Below are 20,582 nucleotides of genomic sequence, written 5' to 3'. Positions count from 1 at the left end.
AAATTAAATAATATCTATTTCCCATTTTTGCAACAAATTATTAATTAATTATATAGGTTATTATTTCTGCATTTAATTTATATAAAAAAAAAAAAATATTACTTTGAAAATTATTCGAATTTTGTTTTTTTAATATTGTATTTTATTTTTTTTCATTTAATTTTTTTTTAGAAGAAATTATTAGTATTTTTACAAAAATCCAATTAGCTTTTTTATAAAAAGAATTTGTTGATTAAAAAATTTTTTTGATTATAAATACTTTTTTTCTTTAGCTTTTCTTTTTCCAAAAAACATTTTAGATTTTTCTAATTAAATTGATAAACCTGCATTTTCACTGATCAAAAAACTTTTTTAATAGTAGAGTATACACTACACATGATTTTTTTGTTCATCCTATTATAAGATATGGATTTTTTTATTTTATTTTAAGAAAGGGATTTTGTTTTAATAGAATATTGACTAGAGAAATTTTTTCAAAATAATAAATATTAATTTGCATATTTTTTAATAATAAATTTTTATTTTATTTATTAATATACTTTTTATTTCTTTAAATAAAAAATATTAATATTTGTAATATTTAATAATTAATAAAAAAATAACTTTTATAAAAAAGTACAATCAATCATAATTTTTTAGTATACAAAAATAATTAGAAAAATACAATCAAACAAAAAATAAGTATAATTTAAATATATTATATATAATAAGATTATAAAAGGGGTATTTTTATGGCTTTCAACTTTTTTATAATTATAATTAATACTTTCTATTTTATTTTATTTTTTTCTAACCTTTGGTTCTGAAAATATATATGCCTATTCCATAGATATAAATAAATAGGTACAAAAAAGTATGTACTATAAATTAAAAAGGAATGCCTTTTCACATTCAATAATACAAAGCCTTCACCGAAACAATTAAAGTCTATATTAACAGCTAACAATTTTGTAATAGTATAAAACCCCCCAAATTATTTCTTAATTAATTAAAAACTATTTTTTATATAATTGAAGCTCTATAGAAATATTTACAAAAAAGAAATCAAAGACGAATATTAAATAAAAGCAATAATATAACTTGCACAATTAGACTTTGAAAATATTAAAAGCTTGTAACTGCACCAAATATTGTGGAATGCATTCGACTGACTTTATGAAAACAAATGCAATTTGAAAAATTTTAGAAAAAAATAAATATAAGAATATTAATTGCGATTACTAAACATATTTTATTTTTAATAAAAAAAGATTATAAAAAATATTTTTTTATAAAAAAAGTATTTTAATTTTTATTTATTAAAAATACATTATCATGTATATTTTTTGTAATTTATCTAATTAACTAATTGTAATGAAAAATGATAAAATACTGTTAATTTTCCAATAATAATTAATATAAAACTATTTAAATATAGAAAAAAAGATAGCATTATGTTATTTTATTTTATAGAAATTAAATTAAAATAATAATACTAATTAAAAAAAATACAATTATAAAAATAATTATTATTAAAAAAAAAAATATAATTAATTATCATAATTATCATTTTTTATTTATTATATAATATTGAAATATATAATTTATATTATTAATATTTTTACACATATTTTTGATATTTTTTTGTTTAAATGATTTATTCAATAAACCAATTTAATTAATTTATTTTTATGCCAAATTCCTTTTATTAAATTACAGTTTTATTTATAAATTATACCTTCTCCACTAATTTAATCATTAAAAAATTCTGCATAAACAAAATCTCCATTAGATATATAAAATCTTCCTTTCCCACATTTCATCCCTTAACTAAACTCTCCTTCATATTTAATCCATTTATTATTAATATTATCAAAATTATAATAATAAATATTATCATCTGCACTCAAACTATTATCAACATAGCAATTATGAAGAGTACCTTATCCATCAAAAAAATTATCTAAAAAATATCCTTCATACATAACTTACATATCAGGATAAAACAATTTACTAAAGTAAATAATGTTAATATAATTAAAATATATAATAATTAACCCTTTTCCATTCATTTTATTTTTAACCCAATTACCTTTGTAAACGGTTTTATCTGTAAAAACGTATTCCCCTTATCCATTTTTTTATTATTACAATTAATATCCTGAATATATACAACCATTTTAATATACTTCATAAACATGAATAGGAGTTCCTTCGGTTTCTTAAGAACTTTTTTATTGGGAATCTAATTATTTTTGTAAATCTTAACTATTTAATCCTTAATGATGTAAAAACGAATGTGTTTTTTTTAAAGTAGAAAACTACCCTACTTCTTTAATAGGAGTATAAAAAGATAATTTTTTTTTATTTATTTAATTTGCTTAAGGAGAAGTAAAATCAATATTTTAATATTATATAAAATTATCATCACAAATTACTTTTTATAGTTTAATTAATTAATGGTTTCTAATTGGCTTGTTTTTGTTTAAAATACTTCGTTATATATATTATTTTATTTCAATATAATTTAATTAATAATCTATTTATTCTTATTAACAAACTGTTTCTTTATCTTCTTTTTTTTGACAAATATAGGAATGATCTTACCCCATATAAAAATATTATTTTTTTATGTTTAAAATTTATTAATCCTATAAATAATATAGTTATATCTATATTTTTATAAATATTTTTTAGATTAAACTAATTTTATTCAGAAAAAAATAAAGATAAAATATAAAAGAAATATAAAATTTATATACAGAAAGTATATATATATATAATTTAAAACTAATTAAAAATAATATTTTATATATAATTCATTTTTAACGAAATTTGATATATAATGTTAAAAAAAAACAAAAATATATTTTTATTTTTTTTATAATAAGATTGAGTAAAAGAAATATTTTTATTTATAATTTAAGTAATATAATAATTATTTAGATTAAAATAATCATTTGAAAAAAATAATGATAATAATTATTTATTACTATTTAATATTGTTTTGATATAATTCATAAATATATTTAATAAATAATAAAATAAAAGAAAAAATACGAAAAAATTGTAAAAAGTATAAAGATAAATATATTAATTTGTAATAAAAAGATAAATATATATATATATATATATATATATATATATATATATATATATATATATATATAATTTATTATAATATCTAATTATACTTTTTTTATTATTTTTGTCTTTAAAAAGATTTTAAACACAAACATATCATTTATATTCTTTATCAACAAAAAATTAAACATAAATAACATTTTAAAAAATAATCCAAAATTAATAATAATAAAATAAAAATATCTATTAAAAAACATATTAATTTAATATTTTATATATATATATATATTTTAAAATAAAACTTATTGAAATAATCAATGTCCCGACACGAAAATTTAATAAGAATAAGTCAAGTCAATTTATAAGATCAAGGAAATATAAAAGAAGCAACATAAATAGTTTCTAAATTTTTAAAATAATCAAATCTTCCAGAATTTTTTTACGAGCATATAGCCGGTATAATAATTGAAGAATGTCCTACAACATCTTAAGATTTATATGAATTTATTGGTGATTTTATCCATAATGGCAATTATGTAAAAAATATTAAAAATTAATAAATATTTAAAAAATATAAAAAGGTAAATAAATAATAAGCATTAAAAATATGTAATGAATTACATGAAATATTGCTGTAAAGCCAAATAATAAAAAAAGAGAATAAATTTAATTTAACAGCCGAAAAATTAGATGCTCCAGTAACCCTAAATTAGGTAGAACTTATAAAAGAAGTCGATTTACATAATCATGGTTATGATGATGCTTTTAGAGGAACTAAAGGAGGTGCTAATACAAATGAAGAATTAACGCACGAAGAACTCAAAATGAAATTATTAAAAAGAGAAGAAGAAGCTTTAAAAAAGAAAAAATAATTATTCGAAAGGTATCAAAAGGATATGAATGAAACCGAAAAAAAACTGCCTCCAGTTTAAGTAAAAAAAATAAAAATATTTTAAATAAATATAAAAAGGTTAGACATCATAGAAATTCAGAAGCAAAAACATTAGACTTATAATTAGATAACGTTAATGTCATTATAGGAGGAAGAGCACTATTAGAAGATGCCAAATTAAGATTAACTTATGGAAGAAAATATGGACTTATTGGTCGAAACGGTATTGGAAAAACCTGTTTCATGAACGCCCTTGCCAGAAGTGAATTCGATGGAATGCCCAAACATTTATAAATTCTATTAGTTGAGTAAGAGACGAAAGCTTCTTATAAATCTCCTTTACAACACGTAAAAAAAATTAAAAAAAAATTAAAATAAAAAATATAGGTACTCGAAACTGATATTGAAAGAGAATCTCTTTTAAATGAAGAACAATAATTACTAAAAGAAAAAGACAACCTAAAAAGTGCTTCTCGTCTTTCTCAAATATATGAAAGACTCGAATAAATAGATGCTCATATGGCGGAATCTAAAGCAGCTGCGATACTCGGTGGGCTTGGCTTTTCACAACAAATGATGAGAAATGCAACATCTTAATTATCTGGAGGTTGGAGAATGCGTGTATCTTTAGCACGTGCTTTATTTGTTTAACCTGATGTATTATTATTGGATGAACCTGTAAAAATATATATATATATATATATATATATATATATATATATATATATATATATATATATATATATATATATTTATATATATATATTCATTATTTATTTTTATATTTATATTTATAGACTAACCATCTTGATTTAGATGCTGTTATGTGGTTAGAAGATTATATAATAAACTGTAATATGACCATAGTTGTAGTATCTCATGCTAGGGAGTTCTTAAATGTAACTTGTACTGACATTATCCACTTTTTCGAGTAAAAGTTAATCTATTATAAAGGAAATTATGACCAATTTGAAAAAACTCGTTATGAAAAAAACTCTTTATAAAGGAAAAAATTCGAGGCTAATTAAGCCAAAGTAGCCCATATGCAAGAATTTATTGATAAATTTAGATATAACGCAAAAAGAGCATCTTTGGTGTAATCTAGAATAAAAGCAATTGGAAAAATGGAAAATATAGAAGATGTTATAGAAGACCCTTCATGTGTATTTATATTCCCTACTCCTGAAAAACTTCGTCCTCCACTTTTAAGGATTGAAGACGGGGCTTTCGGGTATTCTAAAGATTAAGTAATACTTAAAGGGATTAATTTTGCAGTTGATTGTGATTCTAGAGTGGCTATTGTAGGCGCTAACGGTGCAGGAAAATCTACTCTTTTGAAATTATTGGTCGGGTCTTTGTAACTTACTGAAGGTAATTAATATAGGAGTGGAAAACTTAGATGTAGTATGTTTACTTAACATCATTTGGACTAATTAGATTTAACACTTTCCCCTTTGGAGTAGATTTCAAGAGATTATGTAGGTTCTACCTAGGAAGCTTATAGATAACATTTAGGTTCTTTTGGTATCACAGGAAATATGGCACTTAGACCCAATTATTTACTTTCTGGAGGACAAAAATCGAGGGTTGCTTTTGCATTGGCTGTATATTAAAATCCTCATATTTTAATTTTGGATGAACCGACAAATCATTTAGATATTGATGCAGTTAATGCCCTTATTATTGCCTTAAATAATTATTAAGGAGGTGTACTTATAGTTTCGCATGACTAACATTTAATTTCTACAGTTTGCGATTAAATATGGTATGTTAAAAGTGGAAGAATTAAAAAGTTTAATGGAGATTTTTCAGATTATAGAACTGCTTTAGTGGCTAATACTTTATGATTTTTTCATATTTTATATTTATATGTTTTTTTTTCTATTTTTTAAAAAAATATTTTTTTAAATTTTTTGTTTCCATGTATTTTTTGTTATTTTTTATAAAAATTTAATAAATTTTTTATTTAATATTAGTAATTTTAAATCTTTATATTTATAATAAGTAAATATATTATTTTGTTTAAATTGAAAAAATTATTTTTAAAATCAAAAAAACAATATATTCAAAATATTTTCTTTTATTTATAAATTATATTTTTGAATATTTTAAAATTATTATTTTTGTCATTTAAATATTAATGTATTATTATAAATAATTGTAAAAAAAATAAAAAAAAAATAAAAAATATTATTAAATATATGATTAAAGAGTTATAATTTAATAAACCTTAAATATAAATTGTAAGTGACAAATAAGAATATAGAACATAATAATTCACAGATATTAATTAATTAAAATAAGATATGTAAGATTAAATATTTAATTGTCCTCATAAAGAATCTAAAGTTTATGAAAACTAATAATTTTGTATTAATTGCGGAATTAGACTATATGAAGTTTTTAATTTTTATTTAATAAAAATTTAAAATATGTTTTTAAAAATATTAACAGGATGGAAAAATACATGGACTAAAATCTTAATCATGGAATTACAAAACGAGGTTTTCTCCAAAACATTATTTGAAAAATATTTAATAAAAAAACAAATTTACTAATATCAATTTAAATGAACATCAAAAATATTTAAAAGTAATTTAAAAAAAAATAAAACATATACATATAAATTTATAAATAAAAAATAGTAAAGAGAATAAATAATAAATTTTATGAACGAAATTACAAAATCATTAAAATTAAGTTAAAAGGTCTTTTTTTTAAGTATTTATTATATGGACCTGTTAATGATTTAAAATAGACCTTAAAATGAAAAAAAAATAACTTTTTTTTAAATAGAGTAACACCTTTATTTATTTTCATCTGTAAGTTTAATGCTTGCAGCAAAAAGTAATGAATTAGACTCTAAAATACCTTTTATTAGCACTTTAAAAAAAAATGCTAATTTATATTCATATACACGAGACGATATAAGAAAAGCAGAAATTTAAATTTTAGATAGTCTAAATTTTGAAACCTAATGTTTTACTTTATATGATTTATTGGAATATTTTCTTTCTTAAGGAGTTATTTTTAATGACGACTGATTAGTTGAAAATTCCCCTTAAAAATTAACTCCTTCTTAAAAAGAAAATAATAAAAACGAAATTAATTAGAATGATGAAATAATTATCTCTGAAGATAAATAAAATTAAAATTCTTATAAAAAAAATATACCAATTCCTCCGAATAAACAATAATTATCTAATATAGTTTAGAATGTAGAAGAAAATATTTTTAAATTAGCTTAACAATTAATAAAAGGTAAGAAAACTATACATTTTTATATTTTTAATTTTATAAAAAAAAAGATAGTAAATTTTATGATTTTGAATTAATTACATTAGGAATTTCATGCATTTTTTTAATGAGAGAAAAAAATAATTTATAAAATCCAATAAGAGAAGAAATATATTTAATAATAAATGTAATAGAAAAAAATAAAGTATAAGAATGTATCAAATATTTATAACAATTCGGAAATATTTCAAAGAATAAACCATTTTCAATTGATAATCTATTTTTATAAGAAAATATAGGTTAAAATACGAATTCTTTAAAGTCAAATATTTTTGTAAGAAGTAATTTAGAATTAAAATAGACACTTTTTGGTATTATTTTTATTTAAAAAAATAAAAATAAAAAATAATTATTATATTTAAAAGCAGAATTTTCATAAAACAAATATAAGAATAAGCCTATTAATATATATGACAGGTTAAAACCTTAGAATTTGAATTAAAACTATAATAATAAATTAAATTTGTTTAATAATAATTTTAAATAAAAATAAAGTAAAAATACACAATTACAATTATATAATTTCAATAATAATATTAACTCTTCGGAAAATCTGATTCAAAAAATTAAGTTGGATTAAAAATCTAAAGTTGATAAGTAATAATAATAATAATAAATATATTTTAATTAAAAAAATATGGAAACAATAAAAAATAATAATGAAAAAGATAAGTTATTCTAAAACTTTTTTACAGATAATAAACTTTTTAATAGACCTACATCTTTTTTAAATAATAATAATAATAACTTTAAATAAAATAGTTATAGTTAATTAAAAAAAAGATGAAAAAAAAAATACAAATATAAAATAATAAGGTCTTTTACAAATAAAAGTAAAAACATTTAATTATTAAAATAATCTTATTATATATTTTTTATGATTAATTATATTTTTTTGTTTATATAATATAATTATAATCATTTTTATTATTAATTATACATATATAATATATTAAAAATTATTATTAAATTTCTAATTAAATAATTTTATATAAAATTTTTAACTTTTATTTTTAATTAAAAAAAAAAAAAAAAATTATATTTTTTATTTTTTTAATAAATAATTTTTTCCTTCTTTTGTAAATTTAATAAAGAAAAAAAAATAAAAATATTTCTTAATTTTTTTTTATTTTTTTCTACAAAAAAAATATTTGTTTTTGTTCTAATAAAATAATAATGATAATAATCTCATTCATCTTAATGTAATCCTAATTTCTTTCTCATTTCAAAGTATTTTCTGAAGACTTAGTTTCTGCAAGGATTGACAATAATCATATTTCCGGGAAGTTCATAATACATAAATTAGAACATAGGAATAGCAGGAGTACCCCATCTATAAAAAAAATAAAAAAATTAATAAATAAAATAAAAAAATAATTCTACAATTAATTATGATATCCGAAATGAGATTAACCGCTTCCTTAAATGTTTTATCCATTTTGTAACATAGTGGCTTATTTTTAAGCGTATCCCACTAAAAAAAATATATTAAATTTTTTTTACAATATTTTATTTATTTACTTGAAATAAATTTCAATTTCAAAAAGTTAAATGTAAAACCAATAAACATCATAATTACAATAGCACTTAACATTTTATAGAAAAAAATAAATTATTTATTTTTATAAATATATATTACCCTGGATTTACTTTTCTTGCTTTATAAGTTTTCCAGTAGAAATATCCAACAGGATTTTTCCAAAATCTAAATAAATTTTTGAAGAATCTTCTTTTATTTCCTTTGTCGACTGGTTTTTTTCCTAACTTTTTTTTATTTTTTAATATAAATATTTTTTTATAGAAAATTTTTAAATAGTTTACTCTGAATTTTTCTAATTCCCAATCATGAGCTTTACCCATACTTTATAAATTTTTATATTTTAATGCATTTATTAAAAAATAATAATTTTTATATCAAAATAAATTACCTTCTCCATATCATTTCATATCTTTCGGTTTTATTTGGGATGGATCCAGCTTTTGAATTTTTATTAATTAATAAATTTTTAAATGTTATTTGTAAATATTTTACGCAAATAATGATATCCGTGAGTTCTTGCTTTTGCATTTAAATCAGCAGAAGAATGGTTTTTAATCCATATGTAGTCGGATTACATTTTATCGTGGACTGACATTTTTTAATTTTTTATTAATAATTAATTAAAATATATATATAAATATTTTTTTTTATTTATATTTAAAATGTTTAAGAAAAATAATATATATCCTTAATTAATAAATAAAAATATTTAATTAAATAATAAATTTTTTATTTCATTTTTTTTTATAAAAAAAAATTAAATTAATAAATATTTTTTTTTAAATAAATATAAAAATTATAAATATTTTTTTTTAAAAATATAAAAATTTTACCTATATCATATTTAATAAAAAAAATTCTCAAAAATGTTTATTTATTATTATTTCAATTAAATTCAGATTTCTTAATATCTTAAGACTATTCTGTAAAGTTAATAATATTATCATTTTAAATAGTATTTATATATAAAACATTTTTTTTAGTTTCATAATCAAATTTATTATCATCAAAACATTTTATATCTAAATTATCAAAACTAAAAGACTTTTTTAATATTTACTTTTTAAAAACAATCTATTTATTAAAAATTTTATAAATACTCTTAGCTATATCAAGAATTAAATTTTTATTTATTTATTTATCGTTATTAAGATTAAACTAATTTAAAATGGAATTATCTAAAGTATGAAATTAATAATTAACCATTCTTCGTAGACTTTTATTAAAATTATCACTAATATTAAATTCATTATTATTATTAAACTTTTAAAAAGTTGTATTTTAGTAAGAAGCTTCATTTGTATTATAACATATATTAAAACTGCTAATAGAATTAGTATTATGTTTTTCCGAACTTAATTGTCCTTTGTAAATTTCTCTATAATGCGTTAATAAAGGATATATTTATTTCCATTTATTTTCATACATATTTTATGATTCTATTAATATTTTATTTCTATATTCTAATTCTGTATTTATTCTTTTCAAATTATTATTATCTGTTTGTAAGATTTTGTTTGAAAACATTTCTTTTTGTAAATTCCTTTTTGTAGAAAGTAGATCTTATTCTAATCTATTATTTATATATTTTAAGAAAAAATAAAAAAATTACTTACTTATTTAATTATTGCAACATAGTTTCAATATTTAATCCTTATTATTTTTATAATTATTAAATAGTTGATTGTTTCGCATTAATTTATTAAATTTTAATAGCTTTTGTTAAATCTAATTTAGGAATTTAAATATCTATGCTTTTATTTAATTAAACGTTAATTTTATTTGGTAAATCGAACTACTCCATAGAAGGTTAACTTGTATTATCACTATCACTATCGTTTCGATATTATTTAATTATTTAATTTTAAACTTATTTTTATTTTTAAAATAATTTTTGTTTTTTTACTTACTTTTTAATATATTTTCCTAACAAATCTATTAATTAGTTGTTTCTAAATTTGCATTTTTTTCATATTTTTATTTTAAATAAATTAAATGTTATGTTAATTACTATTTTATTTTATTAAATGAATTATATAAAATCTTTTTACCATATTAATTTGAATAACATCATTTTAATTTTATTTTAATTCCTTAATCTATTTATTTTATTTAAGTATTATTAAGTTTAGTTTTTCACTTTCTTCGTGTAATCTTAAACTTTAATCGTTAATATTTATTACCTTTTTAAAAATAAAAATAAAATAATTGTTTATTTTATAAAAAAAAATACATCTCTATATTTAACAACAATCCCATTTTAAATATCATATTCATGTCTTTTTTTCTCAATAATAGTAATAGTTTATTCTTAATCTTTTAATTTTTATTATAATTGTTTATTTCTTTCTTCTAATTCTTCAATAAGTTATTTTTCATGTATTTAAGATGCTTCAGAAATTTATTCATTTACAAAAGCCTTAAAATAAATAAAACATTTTCAATTAAAAAATATTTAAAATATATAAAATACTTTCCCTAAAGCAACGTTTCTTTCTTCAGTAAGTCTTTGATTAATTTCAAGTAAAAATTAATTTTCTTCATATAAAGTACTAAGAACTAAATTAATGGCTTTTTAATTATTTTCTTAAAATTATATAGTTAACTAAGAATTATTTTAAATATTTTATTTATTGTTCTCGGCTTGTATTTTTTCTTAACATGTTTATATTTTTAAATTTTAATCAAAACTTAATTATAATGCTTGTTTATTTAATTTTATTATATTTTATAAATCTATAATTTATTATTTTAATTATTCATTTTCTTACGAAAGAAATTCAATTTTTGTTACTTTTCTATTAAGAGTTTAGATTTGTTAATTTTATTAATTGTTATGCATATTTGAAATACAAAAATATATTTTATTTTTATTTTTTTATTTTTTTTAAACAAAAATGATATTATATGCTTTTAAATTTAAAGGTTTAATTGTTACAAAATTATGTTTTTAATTGATTTAGATAAAATCTAATTATTAAAAATGTATACATATGATAAATAGTGATTTTTGTTATTTCTTTATAAAAAAATATATTATTTTGCATATTAAATTAATTTGATTTAATTTTTATTTATAGTAAAAGATTAAAATTATATAAATCTATTATATATATTTTAAATTTAATAAATATATTTTTATCAATGAAAAATTATTATAGCTTTAATAACTGAATTTATATTAAAAATAACAAAATATAATATTACTTTACTAAAAAATTGGATAATAAAAATAATTGCAAATTATTAATATTTATTTTAGCTTTTTATATTTGATAAAAACAATTTTATTTATTGAATAAATTAAAAAAAAAATACATATATATATTAAAACAATATAAATAAATTGATAAATCATTAGTTTTTTTCACATAAAAAATTTATTTTCATTTCAGAATTTTAACTTTTTAATACTAATTTAAATATTTTAAATTAAAATCTAAATAAAATATAATATAATTACTTTTTCTTTTTTATAATCTTTATTATACATCATTAACCTGCAATTTTAAATTTTAATACAAGGTTTCAGTTTTTTCATTATTATTTTATTAAAAGTTATGAATTATTTATTTTAAATCTTCAATTTTTTATTTTTTTCCTTCCTAAATTTAAAGATACATACTAATTTTTTTTGATCTTTCTTTTTCTTTTTTAAGATACTATATTTATTGTTCTATTTGTATATTTTTTTAAAAAGGACATATATATATTAAATTTATTTTAAATAAAAATACTTATTTATTAGTACCACCATATATTTTCGAATTATTTTTAAATTTAATTTTTTTTCTTCATTTTCTGAATTATTTAACGTATTCATATCTTCACTTTCTTCACTATAATCAGATTCGCTATTTTTAAATTTATAATCATTTGAGTTATTCTAATCTTTTTTTATTTAACTATTTTTTTCCGAATTTGAAATATTATCATTTTTTTATTTTTAAAGTAATCTTTTAAATGCTTGTTAACTAGATAAAGTTATTTAAATTTTTTCTAAAAAATAATTTTTTATTGGATCATGTTATTAATCATAATGTTCTACACATTAAGCATATAAATCAATTAATTTTTGAAGAGTTTCATAGCTAAACTTTTTTGATAATATTCTTTCTTCATAATCAAGTATTTTTACAAATACTTATGGCTCAAGGAATTGTTATTATTAAGGAATATATTTCATTTTATATTTTATGATTCCCAATAAAAAGGAGTATTTATAATTAATATATAAAAAAAATTTAAATAAATTTAAGGTATTTATATATATATTTAATATAGAAAAAATAAAATAAAACTAACATGTTTTCAGAAAGGTGAGTAAAATTTCTTTTATTATTAAATTAATAAATCTTTATTTAAAAAAAAAGTATATATATACACATATATTTCTAAAAATATTATTTATTAAATTAAAAATGAAATAAAACAAATTAAAAATTAAATAAATATTATTTTAAAAATAAAATAAAAAAATATTTAACAAATAAATAAAACAACAATTTCATTTTCTTATTTATTAAGCATTTTAACTTTATGGATTTTAATATTATTATGCTGCTTATTATTACAACTCGTCTTTTTTTATATACAAATAAATATACAAAAATAAATTAAAAATATTTTAATAATACCCATATTAGGCATATTCTTTGAACAAAAGTAGAAAAGAACCATGATAGTGATCATTAGACCTTATCCACTAAAGAAAAACATTAAAATATTAAAAGGTTCTACTTTCTATAATTTAAAAAGATATATTAATTAATTTATATTTATAAATATATTATGTACTTCAAAATACTCTATACGATTAATTGGTTTTAATATTATTTTATTATTATCTCTAACATCTGAATATATATCTAATGTGATTGGATCAACAATTTATATAAAAATATCATAATCAGAGTTATTTTTTTTTTTAGGTAAATAAGAAATAATGGCCTTTTTTTTATTTAATCATAAATAAAATTTTCAAATTTTAAATTTAATACTTTTTCAAATGAATATATTTTAGAAGTTACTTCTAATATATATTTGCCTTTCGGAATGTTATAACTATAATTAAAATATAAAATTTAAAAAATATAAAAATAAATATATATATATATATATATATATATATATATATATATATATATATATATATATATATATATATTTTATTTCATTTTTTTTAAAAAATACAATTTAAATTATCCTTCATCATTAAGATAAGTTTCATATTAACCGTAATTTAAAATAACTTTAGTATTTTTAAAATCTATATAATCAATTTACTTTTTTTCAACTTTTGTGTGTACTCAAATTATAAAAATAAATATATTTAAATTATGTTTTAATATTACTTGGATTTTAAACATATCCTTATATTAATTCAAATACTTCCGTTTATTTGATTTAAGTCGCATTAACTAATAAAACGATTATTAATACTGTAATTATTAACTTTAACATTTTTTTATTTATTATTTCTGTGAGTTATTTCTTATCTAATTTAAGTATTTTTTTTTATTAAAATAAACAAAAATAACTAAAGAATTAAATTAATAATAAATATAAAAAATATAACTATGTATATATTTATTTATTTATATCTAAAAATAAAAAATTAAATTTAAAATATACTTTTTATTTTTTAAAAAAATTAAAATCTAAATTAAAATTTTTATAAAATAATAATTATATATATAATTAAATTTATAAGCATTATATTTTTAATATAATTTTCTTAATTTTTAACAAATTATTATTTCTAAAATATCAAAAAAATACTTTTTATTGAAGTTTAATTAATATTTTTAAAAAAATAAGTATATATATTTAGCGGATAAAGTCAATATATTTAATAAAAAATTTCGAGCTTTTTTTATATTTGATAATAAATAAATAAATATTTATAAATGAAAAGTATTTTTAATGTTTGTTGTTAAATAAACTTAATGAGAAATGGACATTTTGTCCCGTTAACAGTATAAAATACAAAAAATATCAGCCGACGTTTACATTTATATGTATAATACGATAAAGGTGAAATAAATTACAGTAAACATCCATTTATTTAAATAGAGCCTTAAAATTAATAAGGTGTATAATTATATTCTTTCAAACTTTATCAATTAAGAAAATTTAATTAAGCTTTACTTAAAGAAGGAAAAATAACAATAGAAATATAAGAAGAAACTGAAGATGAAAGTTTAACAAAATAATCGACAATAAGTAAAAACCAAAAAATTGCTTATATATGTCTGTCTTAATCAACTTAAGAAACATTAAGAGTTTTAATGATAAAAATAGAAGATTTAATAAAAACATATTAAAAACAAACAATTCCTATATAAAAAGAATAAATATAATAATAAAAATAATAATAATAATAATAATAATTATAATAATAATAATAATAATAATAATATTAATAATCAAAATAATAAAAACATGAATTGTAAAATAATAATAATAAAACTAATATGTATAAAGTTGATAGAAGTAGTTTATTATAAAAACGAGTATAACAAGAAGAGTACTTATAATAAATTATTCAAGAAAAAAACTTTTGAAAAATAATAATATGATTATTTTATAAAAATAAAAAGAAGTAGATTTGAATAAATATTTATAAGCATTTCCCTAATACTTATATTCTATTATACTTTCATACATTTAACATAAGCAATTTCTTCAATTAAGATGTGTTAGTAAAGAATTTAATTGCAGAGTTCTTAATGAAATCAAAAAATTAGAATTTAAATACGCTGAAACTCCTCCTGAAAGAATATTATAACTCCTAAAATAAGCTAAAAACATAAAGCATTTGCATATAAGCAAACTTAATCATTTAGGACCAAAATAGCTATTAGAAGAAGTCGATCTCGAATACAAAAAACTTGAAGTTTTAGATTTTACTTATTATAGTTATTTAAATGAGAAAATTATAAAAAAAATAATTCTTAAATCAAAATTACTATAGGAAATAATATTACCATATTACTGTAAAATTTCTGATGATATTTTATTATAATTTTAAGCTTTTTTACCTTAATTAAGAAGAATTGCTTTGAAATCTAAAAATTCTACTTCCCACAATAAAAATGAAAGCATTACAGACACAGCCGTTTACAAGTTAATTTAAAGTAATATGAAATTAGAAGAATTGGAAATATACCATGTTTCATATATATTTTTTGATAAAATTCTATAAATATCTAACCCTGAAAAATTAAAAAAATTAAAAGTAAAAAATGTATATTTAACAAAAGATATTTAAGATAAAAATTAAATATACGAAACTAAATTAGAAAATCTTTCGAAATTCTCAAATCTTTAATATTTAAAAATATAAAATATTTATGTTAAAACTATTAATGATTGGTATAAATAATTAGTTCCTAATTAATTAATTTTTAGACATATTTTTAACAACTTACCCAGCATTTAATATTTATCTTTAGGTGCATGGTGTAACAATAATATTTTATAATTAATTAGTGAAGTGTATTCATAAATTAAAAAAATAAGGTAAATTTATATTATTATATATTTTTTATATATAAATATAAATAAAGGCTTCAAGGAGATTAGTTTAATGACGATGGATTTTAATTTATTTTGTAAAAAATGGAGTTTTTGTCACATATTAATATAAGTGAAGCTTAAAGTATTAATGGAAACTGCTTTGAAACAATGATTTCTCGAAGAATTAGAAAAATAGTTGTTAGATTTGATGAATATAGAATCAGTTGTTTATAAAATGTTTTAAAAAATGATTTAAATTTAGATGGTGTGAAAATTGTAAACTATTAATGATCAAAAAAAATATTAAAATAGTATTTTATATTTTTTTTATATAAATAAAAAACATATAATTATAAAAAAGTATTAATAAAGAAAATATTTAAAATGATTTATATATATAAAAGGAAAAAAAAATATATTTTAAATAAAATTATTAAAATAAAAAAAAAAAATATTTAAGTTAATGGGATACAAAATAAGAAATAAATCAATATTTTGGACTAGAGGTGGATGGAAGTGATATATTATATAAAAATTAAATATTTATATATAAATATAATATATATATAAAGAAATAATTGGCATCCTAAAAACTTTAATACTCCCAGACCTTCCGATGGAGAAATGACTGTAGCAATTAGATGTAGATATGACCATCATTCATTTTTAAGAAGTAAATAAAAAATATAATAAAAAAACAATAATATATATATATATATATCAAATAAAATAATAGTGCACCAAACTTACAGAAATATGTCTAGACATTGCAAATAATATTTCTTAGGTGATAAATAACTTGAAGTATAAATATAAAAATAAATAATTTATTTAATAAAAAAAAAAATCGCATTAGGAAATATTTATTTTAGGTTTACGTTCATTTTTTTATATTCCATATGATTCTTAAACCCCAACTGATTTGATTAAGCATGGTGGTGTAATAAATATATTATTTTTTTTAATAAAAAGAAAATTAATGAACAATTATATATATATTTTTTTTTTAAATATAAGGAAAGAAGATTTGTCGATTAATATGATAGAGATTTTGAATTAATGTCATATAATCAACATCCTTATTAACTTTTTACTTACTAAGTAAGAAATGAGCATCTTGAATGGAAGAACTAATAATATTAATAAATCTAAAAAGGAGAAAATACATATGAATAAGAAATTTTAAATCATCTTGAGTATTATTATATAATATATATTTTTTTTTAATGTTAAATATAAATTAAAAGCAATTTAATTAACACTGAAAGATCAAATTTAAGAGATGGATAAAGATTATCTATTGAAAGAATGACTGAAATTGTGCTACAAGTTTTCAGATAAGCAAGAGCTGGATAAACTAGACCTGCTTAAGATTCAAGAGGACCTGATGGAAATATAAACGATTATTTGGAATAAAGAAGACCTTTTGCTCATCCTAATATTTCAGGTGTTACCCATTGATATTTTTATTTTTTATTATCATTTTATATATAAATTAAAATAATATTTAATAAATTTTAGAATAAATAAAAATAAATATTATCAAAAAAAATTAACTAAAGAAAAAAAAAAAAAATCTTTTATTTATTTAATCTATAAATTATATACAAAATAAATAATTATAATAATAATAAAAAAAATTAAATTTTGAAAATATTAAGACTTATACTTTATTATTATTAAATTTTTCTAAAATTTTTATATTATTTAAAAAAAAAAAAAAAAAATTTATAAAAAAATTAAATATATTTTAATTAATTATGAATAAAATAAAAATAACTATAATAAAAATATATTTTGAAAATGTATTTATTATATGCAATATTTTTATGAATGAAATTCAAAATAGTAATAGTAATATAGTTATTATCAAAAATTTTTCTTATAAAAATTTGCAAAGCATGTATTTAAATATTATCTAATATTTATAATTTATTATTTTTTGGAAAAATTAAAAAAATCAAAAACTTATATGATTAAAAATAATAAAAATATTATTAATTATCTTAAAAAATAATAAAAATAATTATAATAAATATAAAAATTATATAAAGTTACAAAATTTATTAAAATAATAAATAAATAACAAAAAACTAGTCAAACATAATAATTTTAGTATCTTTTATTATACATATTCATTATATAATTTTCTAAATTTAAAATACTAAATAAATTTATTTTTATCCAAAAGCATTATTTATTAATTTTATAAAAAATCATTTATAGAATTAGCTTATATTTAATAAATGCAGAAGCAATTTAATAAATAAAAATATCAAAAAATAATACTAAAAAATAAAAAGGCAACCAATTATTATATTTAATATATATTTTTTTTTAAATACTAATACAAATATAGTAATAACAAATTGAGACTATAGAAAAGAAAATTAAATATATATAGCATTTGAATATTTTATTATTAATTATTTTATATATACTTTCTATCAAAATGATTAATGAATTAATAGTTAACAATAATAATAGATTAGCAATTGCATTTTAGATAAAATTGAAATCATTAAATATAACAAAATTAACAGTAAAAAGGATTAAATATTTTACATATTATAAAGTTGCTCTAAAAGGTCTACTTAAAAATTAATTAAAGAAAATAAATATTTAAATTAATTCATGTAAACTTATAAATAAAAGACATCTACTTTTATACTAAAGGCTTTATTAATTAAAAAGTTCATTTAATTAATTTTAATTTTAAATTTAATTTTTCTTTTCAAACACAATTATATTTTATTTATTAATTTCATTTTATGATATTTTTTATCGTTATAATTATTGTGATTAATCATTATTTTCTTCTTATTTATAATATTATTTAGAATAATCCATTGATTTATTTCCACAAATTTAATCGTTTTTATCATATTTATTTAAATGGTCTTATATATTTTATGAATGATTTTAACCTACTTATTGTCTTTTTCTTTTAGTAAAATTCATATTTTTTTATTTAATTATAGAAATTTCAGCATCATGAAGGTTAGAAAAATTAATTTGAGGTAATATTCCATTTTCATAAATACTATTTTCTAGAATACCGTTAGCTTATTTTTAAAAAGGTAATTTAGAAAAATTATTAATAGTTAAATCCTGCATATTATTATATGATATATTTTAATCATCTAATTTAAAATCATTTTTAGTATTTGAAGTACTAATACAACTTTTAATTATTTTTACTAATTTATTAAAAAAATTACTTACATAAGATTATTTTTTTTATATTTAAATCTATTATAATTATTGCTATTATTAATTATCTTAATGATTATTTGAATATTAATTACTTTAGTATAAATTTTTTATTGAAATATTTTAAAATTAATTAAAGACAGGAATTTAAAATTATTAATTATACTAACTAAATTTTTAATTTATTTATAAATGATTCAAAGATTCTTTAAATATAAAAAAAAAAAATATATATATTAATATATATATATATATATATATATTATTTTATTATATACTTTATTTTGTATTTCGAGTATTTATAATATTTTGATTTAGTTTTATTATTTTTAATTTATTTCTTAAAATATTATCTAATTATATATTTCTTTATTCATCATTAATATCATTTTTAAAAATAATATCTTTAATTTAATTTTTATTTATTGTTGTTTCTTCCATTTATAAATATTAAATTTTATCAATTTATTTTAAATATATAATCAGCATCATATAAATTACATTGATAATAACTAAAGTCTACTATAAAGTATAGAGATATTAATTTTTTAAATTAATTGTTTTTTTATATATTGCATTTATGTCATTAACAAGAGTCTATTTTCCTTGCGTTTTACATTAACATATAAATTATTAAATTTCATTTTATTTATTAGTATAATATAAAAGTAAGCAATCTTAAGTAACCCATTTGTCTTAAATATATTATATACAGACGTAATCGCCATTATTTTATACTGCTTTAGGTAAATTGTAAATGTTGAATAAAGGGATATTAATATTTATTTTTTATTAATTAGAAACAAACGTTATTTCCTTTTCATTTATGATAAAAGGATGATTATTTGGATAAGGAAAGCTTTCGTCATATTTAATTACAGAAGAAGGATATTCTAAATAATTTATTTAATATGTTAGAGTTTCTTAATTTTAGTGTATATTTATACCATCTTTTTATGTATCTGAAATCAGTATTAAATATTTATCTCTTAAAGTCTTAAATGGAGGTTGTTTGAGAAGTTATATATTTAAACTTTTATAGGATTTTAGTTTAAA

General features: G+C 16.5%; 4 protein-coding genes across 4 annotated transcripts, besides 21 other annotated features; 2 read left to right on the top strand and 2 right to left on the bottom strand. All coding sequences in view use genetic code 6, as the record gives it.

The window, feature by feature from the left end:
• Window positions 1–228: 228 nt before the first annotated feature.
• Window positions 229–266: a microsatellite.
• Window positions 267–1,215: 949 nt separating this feature from the next.
• Window positions 1,216–1,280: a microsatellite.
• A 178-nt stretch (window positions 1,281–1,458) lies between these two features.
• Window positions 1,459–1,506: a microsatellite.
• Window positions 1,459–1,521: a microsatellite.
• Window positions 1,481–1,532: a microsatellite.
• Window positions 1,533–3,094: 1,562 nt separating this feature from the next.
• Window positions 3,095–3,149: a microsatellite.
• Window positions 3,150–3,380: 231 nt separating this feature from the next.
• IMG5_054740 (hypothetical protein) lies at window positions 3,381–5,805 on the top strand (the record flags this gene model as incomplete). The annotated part of the gene is made up of 4 exons (XM_004037322.1): window positions 3,381–3,599; window positions 3,645–3,995; window positions 4,034–4,633; window positions 4,753–5,805. The coding sequence occupies 4 exons, from the start codon at window positions 3,381–3,383 to the stop codon at window positions 5,800–5,802; spliced, it is 2,220 nt and encodes a 739-aa protein (XP_004037370.1). The 3' UTR covers window positions 5,803–5,805.
• Window positions 4,306–4,336: a microsatellite.
• Window positions 4,640–4,721: a microsatellite.
• Window positions 4,643–4,751: a microsatellite.
• Window positions 5,802–5,905: a microsatellite.
• A 212-nt stretch (window positions 5,906–6,117) lies between these two features.
• Window positions 6,118–6,143: a microsatellite.
• Window positions 6,144–8,388: 2,245 nt separating this feature from the next.
• IMG5_054730 (hypothetical protein) lies at window positions 8,389–9,415 on the bottom strand. Its single transcript, XM_004037321.1, has 7 exons — window positions 9,285–9,415; window positions 9,181–9,229; window positions 9,074–9,113; window positions 8,892–9,016; window positions 8,774–8,838; window positions 8,636–8,726; window positions 8,389–8,585 (listed from the first exon to the last, which is right to left on the bottom strand). Exons 1-7 carry the CDS (start codon window positions 9,385–9,387, stop codon window positions 8,441–8,443), a joined length of 618 nt encoding a protein of 205 aa, XP_004037369.1. The 5' UTR covers window positions 9,388–9,415; the 3' UTR covers window positions 8,389–8,440.
• Window positions 8,588–8,627: a microsatellite.
• Window positions 9,025–9,067: a microsatellite.
• Window positions 9,416–9,528: 113 nt separating the features above from the next.
• Window positions 9,529–9,621: a microsatellite.
• A 1,033-nt stretch (window positions 9,622–10,654) lies between these two features.
• Window positions 10,655–10,694: a microsatellite.
• A 1,196-nt stretch (window positions 10,695–11,890) lies between these two features.
• Window positions 11,891–11,931: a microsatellite.
• Window positions 11,932–13,103: 1,172 nt separating this feature from the next.
• Window positions 13,104–14,855, bottom strand: IMG5_054720 (hypothetical protein; the record flags this gene model as incomplete). The annotated part of the gene is made up of 6 exons (XM_004037320.1): window positions 13,104–13,147; window positions 13,430–13,535; window positions 13,590–13,742; window positions 13,793–13,856; window positions 13,986–14,043; window positions 14,843–14,855. 6 exons carry the CDS (start codon window positions 14,853–14,855, stop codon window positions 13,104–13,106), a joined length of 438 nt encoding a protein of 145 aa, XP_004037368.1.
• Window positions 13,896–13,959: a microsatellite.
• Window positions 14,856–15,135: 280 nt separating the features above from the next.
• Window positions 15,136–15,232: a microsatellite.
• Window positions 15,151–15,261: a microsatellite.
• A 1,515-nt stretch (window positions 15,262–16,776) lies between these two features.
• On the top strand, window positions 16,777–17,857 carry IMG5_054710 (hypothetical protein; the record flags this gene model as incomplete). The annotated part of the gene is made up of 6 exons (XM_004037319.1): window positions 16,777–16,829; window positions 16,886–16,986; window positions 17,050–17,117; window positions 17,170–17,253; window positions 17,331–17,509; window positions 17,561–17,857. 6 exons carry the CDS (start codon window positions 16,777–16,779, stop codon window positions 17,772–17,774), a joined length of 699 nt encoding a protein of 232 aa, XP_004037367.1. The 3' UTR covers window positions 17,775–17,857.
• Window positions 16,833–16,884: a microsatellite.
• A 1,896-nt stretch (window positions 17,858–19,753) lies between the features above and the next one.
• Window positions 19,754–19,789: a microsatellite.
• Window positions 19,790–20,582: the final 793 nt, after the last annotated feature.

This window comes from Ichthyophthirius multifiliis (assembly GCF_000220395.1).
Source record: "Ichthyophthirius multifiliis unplaced genomic scaffold scaff_1120509250188, whole genome shotgun sequence".
Classification (NCBI taxonomy): domain Eukaryota; phylum Ciliophora; class Oligohymenophorea; order Hymenostomatida; genus Ichthyophthirius; species Ichthyophthirius multifiliis.
The sequence above is the reverse complement of the archived record's forward strand: the minus strand, read 5'-3'. Positions and strand labels throughout refer to the sequence as shown.